Source organism: Manduca sexta, chromosome 14 (assembly GCF_014839805.1).
Source record: "Manduca sexta isolate Smith_Timp_Sample1 chromosome 14, JHU_Msex_v1.0, whole genome shotgun sequence".
Taxonomy (NCBI): domain Eukaryota; kingdom Metazoa; phylum Arthropoda; class Insecta; order Lepidoptera; family Sphingidae; genus Manduca; species Manduca sexta.
Window position 1 is genome coordinate 12,191,656 of NC_051128.1, and position 20,939 is coordinate 12,212,594.

The window sequence follows — 20,939 nt, forward strand, 5'->3', positions numbered from 1 at the left end:
CTATAAAATCATTACAATGATGATTTATTTAAAAATGGCCGTACTTTAAAGAAAAATAATAATTTTCTACGAATTTCGTGCATTTCCGTCATTTGTACTCCGTGGTTTCGGTTGTACTATGTTACAGAGAAATGATACCTCTGAGGGACGTATTCTTATCATATTCAGCTATAAAATCATCACACATTATTCATTTGAAAATGGCTCTACTTGGAAGAAAATTATAATTTTCTACGTATTTCGTGGATTTCCATCGTTTGTACTCCCTCGTTTCGGATTGTACTATGTTACAGAGGGATTGTACCTCTGAGGGACGTATTCGTCCATCATATTCAGCTATAAAATCATCACAATGATTATTCATTTGAAAATGGCCGTACTTGGAAGAAAATAATCATTTTCTACGTATGTCGCGCAGATTTCCATCATTTGTACTCCTTGTTTCGGATTGTATTATATTACAGAGGGATTGTACCTCTAGTGACATATTTTCCATGATATTTAGCAAATCAAATCATCATATTAATTATTCATTTGAAAATGGCTGTACTTTTTAAAAAATAATAATTTTCTAAGTATTTCGTGGATTTCCATCGTTTGTACTCCCTTTCCGTTTCGGATTGTACTATATTACAGAGGGATTGTACCTCTGAGGGACATATTCGTCCATCATATTCAGGAATAAAATCATCACATTCATGATTAATTTGAAAATGGCTGTACTTTTAAGAAAATAATCATTTTCTACGTATTTCGTGGATTTCCATCGTTTGTACTCCCTTGTTTCGGATTGTATTATATTACAGAGGGATAGTACCTCTGAGTGACATATTCTTCCATGATATTCAGCAATAAAATCATCATATTAATTATTCATTTGAAAATGGCCGTACTTGGAAGAAAATAATCATTTTCTACGTATTTCGTGGATTTCCATCGTTTGTACTCCCTTGTTTCGGATTGTATTATATTACAGAGGGATAGTACCTCTGAGTGACATATTCTTCCATGATATTCAGCAATAAAATCATCACATTAATTATTCATTTGAAAATGGCTGTAATTTTAAAAAAATAATCATTTTCTACGTATTTCGTGGATTTCTATCGTTTGTACTCCCTCGTTTCGGATTGTACTTTATTACAGAGGGATTGTACCTCTGAGGGACGTATTCATCCATCACATTCAGCTATAAAATCATCACAATGATGATTTATTTAAAAATAGCCGTACTTGGAAGAAAATAATCATTTTCTACGTATTTCGTGGATTTCCATCGTTAGTACTCCCTAGTTTCGGATTGTATTATATTACAGAGGGATAGTACCTCTGAGTGACATATTCTTCCATGATATTCAGCAATAAAATCATCATATTAATTATTCATTTGAAAATAGCCGTACTTGGAAGAAAATAATAATTTTCTACAAATTTCGTGCATTTCCGTCATTTGTACTCCCTCGTTTCGGATTGAACTATGTTAGAGAGGGATTGTACCTCTGAGGGACGTATTCGTCCATCATATTCAGGTATAAAATCATCACAATGATGATTTTTTAAAAAAAAGGCCGTACTTGGAAGAAAATAATCATTTTCTACGTATTTCGTGGATTTCCATCGTTTGTACTCCCTTGTTTCGGATTGTATTATATTACAGAGGGATAGTACCTCTGAGTGACATATTCTTCCATGATATTCAGCAATAAAATCATCATATTAATTATTTATTTGAAAATGGCTGTAATTTTTAAAAAAATAATCATTTTCTACGTATTTCGCGGATTTCCATCGTTTGTACTCCCTTGTTTCGGATTGTACCATGTTAGAGAGGGATTGTACCTCTGAGGGGCGTCTTCCGTCTTCAGTCGTCTTTTTCAGCTATAAAATCATTAAAATGATGGTTGATTTGAAAATGCCGCGAGTTTATGTTACTACACAAGGCGGTGATTGACAAAACTCTCAGTACACCATATCTCTTGTCCCTATAAGGTACAAACAAAATAAAAACGGTACAATCCGGTACTGACCTAGTATAATTTTAAACTCACTTGCCAACTTCAAACAGGTCAAAAAACAATTTATATAGGTAATAAAGTTAATGAAAAGTATAGTAAACAAAGAAGCCAGCTCGGGCTGGCAGGAAAGAAGAAATAAAATGATGTATATATGTTATTTTAAATAAATAATAAGGGAGAAACGCGTCGTGATCCTCATGGGTTTCACTAGCTACCTAAGCGATAACTACCCGAAGAAGAAAGGCAGAAAGAAACTCCGGGCTTTATTTTTGTCATCAATTGTCCATTGAATCTTTTATAATATTATTTTTAAATATATATTTTTTAATAAGTCTTTTGTATACAAAGTCTGATTAATTATATAAGCTTATATACGCTCATCACCGTAAAAGTGCGGAGAAAATCCACCTAAAAGTATTTAACAACAACTAAAAATTAACGAAAAAAAAACAATAATACTAAAACATTTATAAAAATTATGAAACAGTGTACAGCGTGCATACGCCTACATTTACAAACATAATTTTGTTGTTTTACATTTCATATTTTGACATAGATGATACATACATACATGCATAATATATATTATAGCATCACACCTTTATCCTTTTTAAGGGATAGACAGAAGTGTAACACCACAGCGCGATAGCTGTACTGTGATTGAAATATTATCAGTTGTGTTTTTGATTTAAGTTTGCTTGAATCTACTTCTTACATACATATGTATAGCATCACACCTTTTCCCCTTTTCAGGGGTAGGCAAAGGTGTAACATTTCAGCGCGATAGTCGTATTGTAAGCGAAACATAACTACGCCATCGAGACAGTATATTTTATAGTACAAGTCCATCTAGCTTAACCAGCAATTTCAATTAGACACCGACTCCAAAATTCGTATCCAGTATATACCTGTTATGTGAAATTATTTTTTGGTTTTGAGTGGTTTTTGAAGGCCGTTTATTTATTTTTATATTATTAAATTATTTTTATTTTCAAAACAGCTCGAGCAACATAATCCTTATTGTGGTAACTAATTAGCAACAAATTCCTACATTACGACTTATCAAATAAGTATAAGTTTCGTGAGTGTCCATGCTAGCTTGATATCAAGATAGCAGTGGTAGCTTTTTTTTCTAAACGGCTTGAGCAAAAAAATCGAAATAATGGTAACTAATTAGCAACAAATTCCTACATTACGACTTATCAAATAAGTATAAGTTTCGTGAGTGTCGATGCTAGCTTGATATCAAGATAACAGTGGTAGCTTTTTTTTCTAAACGGCTTGAGCAAAAAAATCGAAATAGTGGTAACTAATTAGCAACAAATTCCTACATTACGTCTGATCAAATAAGTATAAGTTTCGTTAGGGTCCATGCTAGCTTGATATAAAGATAGCAGTGGTAGCTTTTTTTTCTAAACGGCTTGAGCAACAAAATCGAAATAGTGGTAACTAATTAGCAACAAATTCCTACATTACGTCTGATCAAATAAGTATAAGTTTCGTTATGGTCCATGCTAGCTTGATATCAAGATAGCAGTGACCGGTTTTTCTAAACGGCTTGAGCAACAAAATCGAAATAGTGGTAACTAATTAGCAACAAATTAGCAACAAATTCCTACATTACGTCTGATCAAATAAGTATAAGTTTCGTGAGGGTCCATGCTAGCTTGATATCAAGATAGCAGTGGTAGCTTTTTTTCTAAACGGCTTGAGCAAAAAAATCGAAATAGTGGTAACTAATTAGCAACAAATTAGCAACAAATTCCTACATTACGTCTGACCATATAAGTATAAGTTTCGTTATGGTCCATGCTAGCTTGATCTCATGATAGCAGTGACCGGTTTTTCTAAACGGCTTGAGCAACAAAATCGAAATAGTGGTAACTAATTAGCAACAAATTAGCAACAAATTCCTACATTACGTCTGATCAAATAAGTATAAGTTTCGTGAGGGTCCATGCTAGCTTGATATCAAGATAGCAGTGGTAGCTTTTTTCTAAACGGCTTGAGCAAAAAATCGAAATAGTGGTAACTAATTAGCAACAAATTAGCAACAAATTCCTACATTACGTCTGATCAAATAAGTATAAGTTTCGTGAGGGTCCATGCTAGCTTGATATCAAGATAGCAGTGGTAGCTTTTTTCTAAACGGCTTGAGCAAAAAATCGAAATAGTGGTAACTAATGAGCAACAAATTAGCAACAAATTCCTACATTACGTCTGATCATATAGGTATAAGTTTCGTTATGGTCCATGCTAGCTTGATATCATGATAGCAGTGACCGGTTTTTTTTTCTAAACGGCTGGAGCAACAAAATCGAAATAGTGGTAACTAATTAGCAACAAATTAGCAACAAATTCTAAAATATATTTGGTTTAATTCTGCTAAGTTACTACTGCTACCTTGACAGAGCTGTAAATTTGTGTTTTAACCAAGAATAGCTTTACGAATTTTTTATAAGTAAGACTTTATACTTTCAACCTATTATCGACATTGTCTTCATTGAATAATATTCAAAATCAATTAACACATCAATGTAATGCAATTTATTATTTAGTAAGGCGGAACGTTTATTTACCCGATTGGACAAAGAATGGGTAATGATTTTAACACCTACGTATGTATCCATATTATGTTCCACTCTAGCGTCGTTCCTGAATCAATTTTGACAAATGAGATGTGTGTTGAATCGTATTTATATGTTATAGGCTATAAGTATATATTTTTTTCCTTATCATACTGCCCGCAACGGGGCAAACTCTTTCAAACAAGATACCTATTATTAATGAATTTTGCCCTAATTTAAACAGTACTTTACGTAGGAGCAGTACTTTCTTACTTACGAGAAATTGAAGATAAACAGATTGCGTTTATACAGCGAGATTTCTTTGGGGAAAATCTGCTACATTTACTGTGACGTATTTCGTATCGTGTTCCACGTATAAAAACGAAAGCCTATTGGAAAATTCGATGAGAAATAAAGCCTTTTTGTGTGGTGTAGAAAACGTGTTTTGCATTGAAATTAGAAATGTCTATTTTTTAAAACTTCAAAGCTATTGGCTACATAGAATCAGTTGGAATAATATCTTCAACGTAACGTTTAAGGTTGCAGATTTTTTCACATTCAGAAGACATTATAATTGATAACTGGTACTTCGTTATTCAAAACTCTGGCTGGTCAAGTTGTCTTCGACATCAGGCATTTTGAGATTAGTTAGTGTATTTTTATATTCCAATAGTAATATTAGAATCTCTTTACATTAAATATAGCTTTATTCGGTATAAAAAAGTGTTGCAATCACCCATAATGCAGTTTCTTATTATATAATTTTGAAACTTTTAAACAGTACATTTAAATAAAAATAATCTTGGTATCTTAGCCTCTTCACTATATCAATACTTTTATATACCTATGGCGGCAATACATACAAATACCTAATAAAGCCTATCAAACAAGCCGGCATAATTTTGCCGACTAGCGAGGGATAGGCATCTCCTGATAGGTAACACTGTCTGGAACCCGCTCCACTTACAATCAGGTGTAATATATAGTATATTTTCTCGTGCCCGTAAAAAAATAGTGTAACATCACGATTCAAAATGATAAATCCACGGATTTGGAGTGTTTTAAAAAGATTACCGAATCCGCAATATCTTACACTCCACTTGTTTTGCTAGATAACGCTATTTCAATTCACGTTACTAAGTATAATTTAACCGTATTTTTTTAAATCCGGTTCGATGTAACATATGTCTCAGAGCAAAATTGCTTGTATCCACGTTTATAAACGGTACCTCATCTTTGTTTTAGAATTTGTCAGGCGAATATTTATGTTTGATATGTGTTGTGTTGTGTGTGTTATGAAACTTATCCTCACTGTAGTACGGGGATTACGCAATATTTCATCCAAGTTTCTGCAACAATTTAGCTCTCTGTGACCGGTTGCTTGCTTAACAACCATGATCTAGCGCTCCTCGTGTATCAAATCTCGGGCAAATAGTTTTTGTACAACCCAAAATGTGATATTAAAACCTTTTTAAGGTAGATGATTCATTAAACATGTAAGAAACACTGAACAAAACCTTCCTTAGTCATAGAAATATAAATATATTATCATTGATAAGAAGACAAAAATATATTACGATAATTAAATAACTTGATAAGGTAACAATCAATAATACTCGATCATTGTATTCGTATAGGTAACGATTATTGCCAACACCCCTATAGGATGTAAACCAGCGAATTTCGCCACAAGAACTTCAAAATTTCGATTGTTTAACAATCTTAACAATCATAGTAGTATGTTTTTTTTACAAACAGTCAAATAATTAATTTGAAGATGATGACCATCCATGAACTTCTGTTATACTAGGGGATTCATAGGCGCATTGCTTACCTTTGCGGACTTGAATAAAAAAGGCATATACAGGGAAAAGATGACGTATCTTTGCTCCTTTTTCTAACTACTATAAACTTTCTTTGGCCTTCACTTCACTTAACATCAGGTGCAGCGGAGCCTCTTCGTCGAGCTCCGAAAAATATAAACAATACGCAACAACAAAATGATTACACGCCGGAATAGTGAACTGTGGCAACACCTCAGTCTAATTCCAACTAGTATTTGGTACAGCCAGGCTCTAGCGCTTTTTTTTAACTAATGTGTATACGGATATCTGCCGGATTCGCCGGTATAAACAGTTCTATCGACTAAATCCCGCCATTAGACTCTGTTTCCCTAATATCGAAGGTCATGGGGTGCGCAATTGCTTGCTACAGCAATCCTCGCAAGAGAAGGCTCTAGCAAACTGCCGGAGCAAAATTAACAAAATCTAGATCACTGTTATCTGTACATGAAAAAGGCACATTATCACAGGCACCGCTGTTATCTTTTAGCATTATAGATGTAGTACAATAATTTGTCAGTCACGACGTGTCAAATATTATTTCACGTACACTCGGCAACTGCGCAGCGGCTGAAATAACGCGAGGTTTTTAAATTTACAATCACTACGGAAGTAAATTTAGACAATTATTTTTGGGTGTTGTATTGTTTTTATAAGAGCGGCGATAGCCTAGTCGGGTGGGGAACGGTCTGGCGAGACGGATGTCTCGTAGGTTCAAATCCCAAGAGCACAAACCTCTGACTTTTTTTAAATCATGTGTGTATTTTTTATCGCCTGCTTTAACAGTGAAGGAAAACATAATGAGGAAACTTGCATACCTGAAAAGTTCTCTAAACGAATTTTGAGGGTGTATGAGCACTAGGCCAGCGTGGTAGACTAGGGTCTAATCCCTCTCAGTTGTAGAGGAGGCCAGTGCCCAGCAGTGGGACAATATGTAATACAGGGCTAATATTATTATTATTGTTTTTAATTATCTATAGTATTTTGGGAAAGAAAGCATATAGTGATGGATAGAACCAATTCAATAATGGTCGATCTTAAGTGTTACCGTCAGACTCAAAGAGATAAATCTTGATATTCTTACTAATAATTCTATTTCTATTGCTTCCAAAGGCTAACCTGATTCACCTGATGGTAAGTGCTTGCCTATGGACGTTGGTAATGCCAATGGCACAGACAACTAGCGGCCGACAGTTACAAAAAATCTAAACCTCCTTAGAAGATTGTCATGTCATAACACCGAGAATACACTCTAGGAGGAATTTGGTTGGTATTTTCTTTCTAAATCGTAGTTGTTATAGTTTTTGTAATCGGCCGTTAATTATCAAGTTTGCTAAGGAGTGACTCCATGGATTTCAAAAAGGCGGAGGGTCAATTTTCATTTGTTTAAAAAAATCAATACGTGTAAATGTAACATGTTTAAATATTGAAATAAAGACAAAATGAAATGAAAAACAAAGACTGTTCATACTTTATAACTTTCTCAGACGTTGTTAAACAATCGGTTCTTCGTTGCAACAAATGCTTACGTTTTATAGTAGAGTTTAATATATTAAAATGAGCTCGCAAAAACTAAAAATAGTACCTTCATTGTTTACAGCAAAAGATTTTTTGCGTATCATAACCGACATTCCATGGCTTCTATCCACTCGTAAATAATAATGTTATGTACAAACATTCGATAATGATGGTATATTACTTATTACTCATGTCTGATAAATTGAGTATCTTATAAATATCGGTAAATTTTATTGAATTTGCTTAGAGAAGTTTTCTTTGTCAGTTTCTTTCACGAGACTTCGCGCACGGCTAAGAATCCCAGGCTTGACGGCCTACAAGAGGATGATGGAAGTCAGGTTCCCCTGAGGAGGATTCGCAGAACTGAGTGAAGTTAGCAAAAAGCGAAGTAAGAGAGATTAATCTTACTAGACTATGAGAGTGAAGGAACGGAGAGTGCATCTGTGTATTGCGCACACACTTGTGCACTATAATATATCCTGCGTACGTGGTTGATCTCTGTTGAAATTAGCCACCGCGGCCGAAATTCGGCTAAGAAGGATTTAATCATAAGCGAAGCACGGCACGAGACATAATACCAGCTTCAGTCGAATATCACAGCATTATACGATGAGAATCAAAATGTATAGAGAGTATAATCTTCTGTAGTATTGATGTTGATTACCCAGAATCACCACTATGTAATCAGAATGGTGGCGCAACTTAATCAAAAGAAACATTACTCCATGTTCAGAGGATCACGACCCTCAGTAATAAGGAAAACGATGCGAGGAGTAGGAGTCAGAATAAAGAACGAAATCAAAACACATATGACCGATCTGTACACAGTTTCATCCATTTAGATCCCGCAATATCGCGCGTAGGTCAATGAAACCAAAATAGCCTTAATATCGCGTCCGCAATAAAACATCTATCTGAACATTACAAAAGCGCTAGTTCCTATATTTTTATACAAATGCATTCACAAGCTTAATCTTTTTGTATATGAGAGTCCATTGGAATAGAGATCACTGATACTTTTTTTTTATTGCTTTGAATGACGAGACTAGCTTGCCGTTCACCTGATGGTAAGTGATACACCCGCCCATAAATATTAGAAACACCATCCAACACCTTGAATTACACAGTGTTGTTTAGTATTCCACTGCGCTCGCCATCCTGAGACATGAGATGTTAAGTCTTATTAGGTCCAGTAGTTACACTGGCTACAATATCCTTCAAACCGGAATACAACAGTAACTACGCACTGCGATTGCGGAATTAGACATAGCCTGATATCTACCCAGGCGGACTGTCACATATGAGATACCTACCAGTAAGTAGTGTGAAAGGCAATATGAAACTTCATTTCCAAACCAATCCAAGGTGGCGAGAGCTGTTATACACTAGACTTTCTTGAACAAGAAAGAAGAAAGAGAACTGAAGAACATACATGTTCTTCTCTAGTTTACTTGGACCTACTTTCGGAACTGGTGGTAGGGTATATATTTTACTGAATCTAAATAATGTTTAACATTTTACCAATTCACATAAATTATTTGATTGCCAGTCGAATTGGGTGTAACCTGTAATGGCTGTGTGTTGATTATGAAATAAATAAATTTCATTTCATAATAGCAATGTAGAGTTTTGAAATTCTAAGTTCTGTTTAGTGTTCTCTTGTATTTCGAGTTGTACTATTGGCATCGTACTTGAACTGTGAATATTGAGATTATGTGAGCAATTTGCATTTTGCACAGCAGGTAGCGTATATATTGGTGTAATCAATTGATCTGAACATTATCATGTAATAATAATTATAGCAATTAGCAGTAGGTCCACGTTTCTTAGAGTATAATATAATGCGACATATGGATACATAATAATATTATTATTTTCTCTTTAACAGCTAAGTATATAGTCATGCTCTCAAATCGTAATTTCACGCTCATTAAATAGTGACTGAAGTGTGTGTAAGTGGGAATTAATGCATATTTAATTATTTTAGGTATTTAAATAAACATGAGACATAATTGGGATTAAAATATTTCTTATCAAATCTACTCATGCATTGTCCGGGCTGTCAAAAATTTAAACAAAAATAGGCTTTATTTTATGTCCATTAATATCGCTCTCAAAGGCTGCCCGCAGCCGCTTATCAATTGATAGTGAAATGATGGGTATTATGGAAAGGTAAAATTTTGCGCAGTCGGAGCGGGTTTTTATTTTTCTGGTAATATTATATATATTTATCACTCGACGGGAACAAGGAATCGCAACTACGGGTGTGATAATGAATTATACAAATCTATCTTACCCTGTTCATGTCGCAAAAATAGACGCAGTAAGTATTGATAAAAATATGTGCATACTTATTATAATATATATCAAGTGATACATAAATCATAATATATTACGAATATATTTAAATTTATAACAACTACTATAAAGTTCATACTTTGCTCTTGTATATAAATCCTGGAATCTATAAAATACAATATAATAAATGGGAGTGAAATGCAATAAAAAATATACTATTAACATGTTCATCCAACCGGAACACAACAATGTTTCCACAATCCTTGATGGCAGAAAGTTATATTCTATAATTGTTTTTAATATCAGTCAACTTCTATGCAAAGAAAGCATCAGTGGATAACACGGGACGTCAAATTATGAAAGTGTTACCGAAGAAAGCCCGGTTCTTAATATTACTCATCATCCATGTTTTTGTTGTAATGCCAAAATATACAACGATTTTGTGATGTTGATATATTGCAATACAATCAAAGCTCTCCTTTATATTCTTTATTTAAATATTTTGTGAAGATTTCAAAACAAAATGGCCACCAGTTCCGTTACAGTAATCATAGAATTGTAATAGCAATTAAAACAAAAGTTATATGCCAAGGCATCTCGTATTAGATCATCGATTAGATTACGAGTCATAGCATCTATATTAGGGTCTTGAAGTGTAGTAGTTGGCACGCTTAATGCTCTCCCTTATAAGGATAGTTATAGGAACTATTTCGCAAGCCTTCGTGCATAAACAAACAATCGGAACTGATTCGCAAATAAGTCCAGCATTGGTTTAAAATTAGCAATGCCACCAAAGAAATAATGTATCGGACTGCCGTGTGTTCGATGCAACCCATTTTTTAAATTACCAATGCCACCAAAGTAGTAACGTATCGAAATACCGTATGTTCGACGCAACCCATTTTTAAAATTATAATTGCCACCAAAGAAGTAACGTATCGGACAACCGTATGTTCGATGCAACCCATTTTTAAAATTAGCAATGCCACCAAAGAAGTAACGTATCGGACTACCGTTTGTTCGATGCAACCCATTTTTAAAATTAGAATTGCCACCAAAGTAGTAACGTCGGATTACTCTTCGTTCGATGCAACCAATTAATATTATCATTTAAGTTTTTTTATGCTTTACGTCACTTAATTCAAGTGCTACGTATTTAACTTTCCTAGTTTATGTTTCTTTATATAGCTAAAAATGTAATGAAACTCCATAATAATATTTTCCAGTGTTTGAATATGAAAACGTTATATTTCAACTATAGTTCCTATTAAGATATTTGATTAAAGCCACATTAAAGCTATCACTCGCTGAATTACGACAGGTACGATTGACAATCTATCTGTAAGTGTATATAAAAATCAAGGTTTTGTTTGTATGAAGTACTGCTTCGATTCTAATACTTTAAATACTATTAGGACGCTAAATTATACTGCAGGCTGTTGTCCGCGGAACGTATTCCGCAAGCGAAGCTGCAAGCAGAAGCTAGTTTCATAATATTATAAAGATTACCTTAATCAATATTACGATCTATAAAATGAATTGTTTTGTTTTCGCACTCATGATAAATAACTGTGTAACAAATAACTAAGATATACATTGTTGCGAAGTCGAACGTTATTTTATTGCCTAGTGTGAGACCGCACAAGCTAAGATCTAGATTAAAATCTCTTTAGATATGATTAGGGCTGGCGCTTATATGGCGGAGCGCAGTGCAAATATTTTTTTTATTGTCAAACTGTTATCTACATTGTCTTCATTAAAATAATATTTAAAATCCTTTAACACAATTATGAATTGAATTACATTGTTGCGTTAATTGATTTTGAATATTATTTTAATGAACACAGTGTCGATAATAATTCGACAGTAAAATATTCTCTGCGCTGTGCTCCGCCATATATGCGCCGACCCTTAGGGTTGTCAGCTTTTTGTAGATTATACCCGTAGATGTGCTAATTTGCTGCAAGTTAGACCCACACTTTAAATTATAGATGAAATAAAATATATCAATTACGTGGCTTAAAATATTGATGGGGAAAAAACATTCTATTTCATTTAAATGTCCGCGTTTTTTTATTTAGTCTGGCGTCACCAATTAATGTTATATACAGGTCTGTTTTAATAAAATTAAGTAAAAACGATTATTATTTTATTAAATGACAAAGTTTATTGATTAAAATTCAATTTAAAGTATTTAAAATGTTGCTAAAATTATTTCATATACAATTAATTGTCCTTATTATTTATAATTATTGTCATATAGTTACGAATAATCTAAGATGTGCGAAAATAACCGGCTGTCTAAATTAAAAACATTATGATCCCACCATAAAAAGTGTTTCATTTATTTTGAAGTCGTTTTGGCAATAATAGTGCTTGTTATCTTTTATCTTTCAACTCTCTTACAACTCTAGCAACAGTGAAAAAAGCGTTCATAAATAAATATGATTGAATTTTGAAAAGCTTCTGGCCGATTTATATCAATACATTTAATCTTCCTTACTACCACTAAATTTAAATATAATAATAAATAAAATCATACTACTTTCAACTAAATATTTGCGGTAGATTAATCTTTACGTAAATAAAATTTACTTACCTAATAAAAACACACAGGCGGCTAATACATGAAAACTCCAATGCATTTTACAGTCTGTAATATTTTACAATTTACACTATATAAAAATAAACCCACACTTTTTTATCTATGGTCATATGTCATCGTTATTTTTTATGTTCGTTAAAAAACACTGGCCACTTACATTTTGGCGGTATTTATTTGAAAAAAGAACTAAAAATGATGATAATATTCACAACACAAAGCTATCACTTAGGTAACGATGTTTTCGCCTCACTACTATTATATATTATTTAAAATTTTATCTCTAAACAAGTAGTCCACCTGACGAGTATATCAAAGATAAAGCCGAGTTAGAACACGTGTGCACGCAACAGTGTGTTGTGATGTACTAAACGTTGCTGAAACATTTTCAATATTTTACCGGCCTCGCGTCCGATGACCGTCTCGCGACCGATTTTTCCATTTGTGTATACGGATCTTAATGTGATAAATTGAAGAACAAATAAATAGAGACATTTTCGCGAGATCTATGCGTCGACAGATACAGATGACAAAATAATTATAATGTTGAGAGGTCGCCGCGTCTAGTTTCGGCAACATGAAGGCTTTATATTTTCTTTTTATTTAACAGCGAGATGAAGATACTTTAATTTAACTATATCATATTAATCATAGAGAAATAATACAATAAATATTTTTTACTCAATTTCATATAATAATATCAGCCCTGAATTCAGTTTTCAATATAAATAATAGAGTATGTAATTCACTCAATTTCATACTCTATTATTTTTATTTTTTCTCCTATTAGGCAATCACGACCTTAGGTTCTTGTTAGTCAAATTATGTGTTATCTCCCTCGCTGATCCAAAGCGAAGTGATGAGAGTCTAGACCCTCAATTATTAACCATCGTGGTGGACTTAGTACAAGCTTGGCTCCCAAACCTGTTGATAAAATCCATATTAGGCATTAACCTAGCATTATGCCAGCTAAGTATGTCCTTCAGGCGAAAGGCTTGGCCGTTTCATCATTCAATTAAAAAAAAAACATATCTATAAAGACTCTATGTAGTATTGTTTAAATGGGAAGAAGACAAAAGCTCAAAAAATACTTTTTTATACGGCCACGGGCGGGGTTTATTTAAACAGACAAGAGATGATTATCCCTCGCCCGTCGATACAATTATGCTGGCCTGTATAAAACAGGATATTCACCGGCTCATCCAGGAACGCGACAAAACATTACGTTGGCCATAATGGCGGGTCTTACACCTCGTGTACGGTTGTCGCTATCCAGGCGGATACAAATATCCTATTACCAGCGATTCATATCAAAGGAAGGCATAGTCTATAGCAGCTATACTCTGAGTGTGTTCCGCGGAACCCTAGGGTTCCGTAATACCTCTGTCGGGGTTCTGCAAGAATTTAGAAAAAAAAATCATAACACCTCTCTCAATAATAATTAGTAACTGTTACATTGTACTTTTATTATGCTGATTAATAAAAAATACACTTATAAAAACAATTGTTTTATTGTAGGGTTCCATCAAGTATTTTGCTTCCCAAAAGGGTTCCGTCATTTAAAAAGTTTGAGAACCACTGGTCTATAGCAAAAAGTTTACCAATACAAGTACATGCTGCTAATGCTGGTGGTAGTATATATTTTATCTCCGCCCGGATAGCGACCACAGTACACAAGGTATTAAAACCCGTCATAGTGGCCCTGGTAAGTGTGTCGCGTTCCGGAATCAGCCTGTGTATATTCTACTCCAACATGCCGGCATAATTATGTCGACCGCTAAGGGGTAATCTTTTGTCAATCGACATTCAATTGAAACCCACTTCATTTACCATCTAAAACAGAGGGGCCACTTCGTCCGTATGAAAAAGATACGTATTTGCGTCATAAAAATAGGGAATATGTATGAAGTTTTAAACATACGGTACACGTTAGTAAATGAAAACAAATTAATTCAAAACCAAAAACATTTGAATATAAAATAAGTTAATTACACAAAAATATAGGAGAAATTAACGGGTCTTTCACGTTGTTGGAAAACTGCTAAATAATGTTATGCTGCGTTCAGACTTCGTTACCTCCGATCCGAACCGAACCAGAACATTAGGGGTCGTCCATTAATCACGTGATGTTTTTTGCGACTTTTAATCCCCTCCCCCGCCGGTGATATGGGGTGACTGGTGAAGTTTTAGACTAACCCCCTCCTCCTACCCTAAATCACGAGTATTATTTGTTACAAATTATACTGAAATTTTAGAATAAATCTCGCGATCAACGAAAAATAAATACACTTGACATCTCATGCCCCTAACTTGTGATATTTAGTGATTTTATTTCCGGACCCCTCCTTCCCTTTCGAGCCTCACGTGATTAATGGACGACCCCTTACGGCGTGTTCTATACGCACAGTGTGGACGGAGGAAACAGGTGCTACGTATCAACTCAATTTTAAGTGTAGGTCGCATACTAAACTATGCGAAGTCAACAGGTTAGAACTTAAAATAACCGTTGGTGTTATCATCATGTCTGTTTCTGATTTGTAAGACTATATCAATACTAAATAACATCAATGTTAGTCTCTTGTTTATAAAAAACTCAATAAAACAAATAAAAAGCACACATCTTAACTTTAATCCTTAAAGGGGTAAGGTCAATTTGTAATTTCTGAATACATATTAAAGAAAGCGTTGGTTAGATGTTCGGGAAAATGTTCATTACATCACGATTCATGAATGCCATGTCGACACCGAACTGTACATGAATTCATACATACGCATAGCAAATGTGGACATCTCCTAAACACGGGTCGTAACCGAAATTATTCGAATAAATTCCGTTTAAATCAATCGGTTCGCAACGCGTGTCATTCTGGCGAGTTGCACAGTTCTCACTATGTAACATGCCTCGTAACGTAACTAATTTTTTGGCCGTTTTATAAGAATTCTGAAGGTATGTGAAGTCTACCAATCCGCACTCGGTCAGTGGGGTGGAGTAAGGCTTAATCTCTCTCAGTAGTAGAGCAGGCCCGTGCCCAGCAGTGAGACAGTATATAATACAAGGCTGGTCTTATTTGGTGCATATGTAGAAAATGGAGGTATAATAATACTTATTGCAGATATTTTATAACCTTCAGCATATAACAGACATGAAACGTAATAAATACCTAGTCTTGCCATAAATATTGTAATAAAGAAAAAAGAAAATTGTTAACTGCAAATAACATTTATTACTTTTACAGTGTGTCAGTTTAATACATAAATATAAAACAATTAAAAATATAAAAAGCTTATTCGAAGTGGTCTCCATTGGCTGCAATACAGTCCTTTAAACGATGAGGCCAGTTATCAATAGAAGCACGCACTCTTTCCATGGGAAAATTCTTCACTGCCAATCGTATAGATTGTTTTAGGGACTCCAAATTATCATGGCGTTTAGAGCAAGCTGTACTCTCTAAAACTGACCACAAATCATAATCCAGCGGATTAAGATCGGGACTAGACGACGGCCAGTCTTCAGCTCTGATGAAGTCCGAAACGTTCGATTCCAACCAAGACTGCGTGGACCGAGCTTTATGACCCGGCGCCGAGTCTTGCTGGAAGGACCATACTTGGTTATTGAACATGGTGATGTTAAGGGGCTTAACTACCTTCTCAAGAATGGTATCTTGATACACTTGTGCCGATGTTTTGATACCTTTTTCACAAAAATATGGCTCAGTCACTCCTTCATAGCTAACACCCCACCAAACCATCACTGAAGTCGGATAATGTCCACGTTGCACTCTGTCGACTAATTGGGAAGCTTCCTTAGAGCTTTGAGCATAAATACGGTCATTTTGTTTGTTAAAATGTTGCTCAATTGTAAAAATTTTCTCATCCGTAAACAAAATTTTTCTGTGACCTCCCTTTGCGTACCGCTTCAGTAGTTGTTTCGATTTTACCACCCTATTCTTCTTTAAATTATCAGTTAAGAAATGGCCAGTGCGTCTCTTATAGGCTGCAAGTCCTAAGTCATCTTTTAAAATACGCGACATGGTTCTAGGTGCTATCTTCATTTCCCGAGATAAAATCTTTTGCTTTCGGACAGGATTTCTTCGAATTCTTTCCCTTACTGCTTTGACCACCTTTTTCGTACGAACACTACGTGGACGGCCAGATCTTTTTCTGTCACAAACAGAGGAGGTCTCATTGTACCTATTAATAGCCCGGTACACAAACATTTTACTAATACCAAGTGTATGGAGAGTTTTAAAAATTGCATTTGGCTCCATACCTACTTTGTGTAATGCTATCACAGCGATTCGGTTCTCTTTATCACCCCACACCATTTTAATATCGCAAAATATTTTACAATGTATTGGCGCCAAAATGAGAAAACACAATGAACAATCGTATAAAAATGACAGATTCGAAATTCAAATGTAATATTTTTTTATAATTAAGTGTAACAGTATTTATGGCCAGACTAAGTAAATATATTCTGAAATCTAAATATTTGGCACAGCTGTTGCCAATTTTTGAATGAACTTGGAACTTTGTATAGCTTTTCATTCAATGTTTAGGAATCAATGATATATTTTTATAATATGTAACGGAACCCTTGATGGCCCACATAATTTAAAAATCTTTTGTGAAGGAATATAAACTATAATCTTTGATTCAATTACATGTTTAAGAATAAAAGTACGAACACAAAAAAAAAACAATATACGAAAATGCTGACACCATAAAAAATGAAATAATTTATTCCCTTTTACTGGACATTTCTGTCTCTTACGACCTCAATTCCATTGCCTCAAAGTTGGTAACTAACGTACTCTTAGTCCCATGTTGTAAGGGCCGGCCGGCACACACCTAAGCCATCCAGTCGGATAGGAGTCCCGAAATACAAAAACCCTGATGTTACAATAATATGTAAATCATATTTTTTCAACAAAAATACGTAATTTTCTAATGTTTGTAGAAACTACCTACGGGAAAGTTCTAAAATGAAATTTTGCGTATATCCAATAACACATTTAACTAAAATTTCTTCCAACAGACATATAACTTCGTCTGGACGTCCAAAATCGATCTCTATACACCGTAAATCAAAATTGAAAATTATTTAAAGACTGCCAATAAAATAGAAGCGTTGGCCGCATTCCAAATCATGTTTTGAGATTTATATCATATTTTTATTGAATATTATGGCATCACGAAGCCTGCTAAGTGCTATCACGTTATGTAGTAATTCTGAAATAGTATTATTTCGCAATTGCTGTTTGTTCTTGCGACATTGTAAGTTAATCATTAAAAGTATTTACTTTTAGAGGCGCTAATACAGTATTTTGACCACTCGTGCGGAAAGAGCTCAGACAAAATAATAAAGAACACGGTTTGCATGATCATTCCTTTATACTAAAGTATAAAATCAAATGCTCATGCGCATAAAAATATCGTATTAGGCATAGGCATATTGTGTGTAAAACAAACAAGTGTTTAAGGTTTATTTATGTATGTATTTATAACGTTATACAACTGTATTTACAGTACCATGTGCGTTGCACTTTCTATGAAGAAGCGTTCGCTGCTATTTAGTCACATTGAAAGCGGCAGTTCTTTTTGTTTACGACAATAAGCAATTGGGTCATCCTTTTTAGATTTAGAATTAGGCTCACAGAGAGATTTCTTATCGGTATAGACCTTAAAACCCTTCACTTATAAAGGAACTCGGAACAATGAGGCAATCCGAATGCACGCCCGTGCACTGGGAGATATTTGTCGCGGCCCTAGGCACACAGTTAAGTGTTTATGCCTCTTAATTGCCAAATTCTCAAAAGATCTATAAGGGCTCGCGAACATCTCCCTTCCTTCTCTTCTCCACCCATCCTAATATAGTTTCTTGTTTTCCCCTCACACTTCCTTGCTTCACTGCCGTGGTTACTAAGCCAGGAGATCGCCTGTACACAGTTCGCAGGGTACCCCCGGTGATTACCACGGTGGCTCACCAAAAAAAAAAAACAATGGGGCAGTAGGTACACTGTACAGAACTCATTAAATTGTTATTGCAAATGATTGTTATTCTATATTAAAAACATATCAAAACTACATTAAAACGTAATGTTTCATTTCCATGGTGTTTTAATAAATGGTAATATACCAAAAAACATGCCCAACCTGTCATTTTGCATTCAAAACAACACAAAATCAACATTACACAAGTTAATTAACATTTCAACGTTGTAACAAAAAGTTTTCACCAAAAATCATTAGCCTAATATAAAGGTCGATATGATTATGTACTCTTGGCTGCGTGCCCGAAAACTATGTGCAGAGAACATATGACTATAAAATATGAAATTTATTATTTTTAGAAATTGCCCAACGGCTGAATGGTATTACTGCTGTAGCTTGTCTGTTTATGTTAAGTCTTTATTAATGATAAAAATATTTAGCCAATCCACGCTTATAAGATTATGCTAGTGAAATTATTTGATTCCATAAATGGAGTTTTGGAGTATTTTACTATAAATACCGTATGCCTTCTAAGGAAACTCACTGCCAATTTTCGGGTTGGTGATTATAATTGACGCAAGGCATTTGTCTTTAGTCAGATTTAACATATATTAAGTCCAATATTCAAAACAAGTGGTTTTCTATTATGAAATACAATGTGGCATCTCTTCGAATTTTTCCAATAGGCTAATGTTAGGCAGGTGGCCGCTCGTAAAACTTAAAGCCAAAACTTTCCTGCGACACATGACAAATAACGATGCGTTGACCTCATTTGGAGCAAAAAGAAGACGCATGCACTATTGTGATTTATTAAAATCGTGTGCTAGGTATTTCTTATGCTCAAGCTAAATTATAACACGAAAGGTACCCTGACGTTAGTAAAAAAAAAAAACTAGCATTCAAAACTAAACTGTTTTACCTATTATATTAAAATTTAAAACTCTCTATTTTATTTAAATATCTCCATAACAGTATTTCTTTTTACCTATTTGATTAATATTGGAAATTATCGCCCACGCATTTACATACAACTATTTCATAAAAAAAAATATGAACATCTATTCATCATCATCAGCCACAGGATGTCCACTGCTGCACATGGGCTTTCCCCAAACATTTCCAGATCGACCTATTGGTATCGGCCCGCATCCAGCGACTTTTAATAGGTCATCTATCCACCTTGTCGGTAGACGTCCGACGCTGCACTTGTAGGATCGTGGCCTCCACTCCAGGACCTTTGTGCCCCAACGGCTATGAGTTCTGCGAGCTATTTGCCCTGCCCACTGCCATTTCAGCTTGCTAATCAGATGGGCTATGTCGGTGATTGGTGAATATATATAACAGGAGCCAAAATATTAAAAAAAAGTTACTTCTTCGTTTGTACCTATAATTTACGTGATGAAAAAAAAACACGAATAGATTTTTAGATAGAATGTTTACTTATAAAAAAGATAAAGGTTTAATTAACACCAAACTTTGTAACAAATTACACATGTTTGTAAGCTCACTTCAAACAGGAATGATAAAGTTAGTTGACGAACCGGTTGCCATATTTTAAGTTTCATCATCAATTTAGCAACATTTAGTAAACGTTAACGTCTTTTATATTATGTATTTTAGTGTTAAGGATAATTATAAACATACGGAATATTATTTAAGTTACTTTAAACAGTAAAGATTGCACCATTAATTACATTAGTATAAGCCGTCTGTACCCGCAAGTTCAAAGAGGGGCACACAGGTATATCGGTGCGAATAAGGTTTGCCGCATTAATTTCTATATGTAGACTGAATAAATAGCAAGTCTCGTTATATTCGGGACAACATTATGGACGACGCCTTCAATCCAAAATAGATATCACATTTTTGAAAGTTCCACCTAGAATTCACACACGGGTCCTCACTAAATAAAGAATTTAGTACATAGCATACTCAATTCATATATAACTACTGTATTGTAATATAATCTTATTATATAGTACCTAAATCATTGAAGCGCCCATTTATTATTAGCTTTCTTTACCCAACATTTAACGTACTAAATGCATGATTACGTTACAACTTGGGGAATGAATCACACTGACAGTTGGCACTCGACTCGCAG

The 20,939-nt window shown here is 34.4% G+C and overlaps 2 protein-coding genes across 4 annotated transcripts in view; one reads left to right on the forward strand and one right to left on the reverse strand.

Annotated features, from left to right (window-relative positions):
* LOC115446557 (follicle-stimulating hormone receptor) overlaps positions 1 to 13,215 on the reverse strand; it is a 51,876-nt gene extending 38,661 nt beyond the window's left edge. Inside the window, exon 1 of the mRNA XM_037438663.1 lies at positions 12,839 to 13,215. Coding sequence (XP_037294560.1) covers positions 12,839 to 12,884 — 46 coding nt within the window. The 5' untranslated portion in view covers positions 12,885 to 13,215. The remainder of the gene's footprint in view (positions 1 to 12,838) is intronic.
* The window catches only part of LOC115452650 (CCR4-NOT transcription complex subunit 3), a 98,133-nt gene that overhangs the window by 40,971 nt on the left and 36,223 nt on the right, over positions 1 to 20,939 (forward strand). The window lies entirely within an intron of this gene.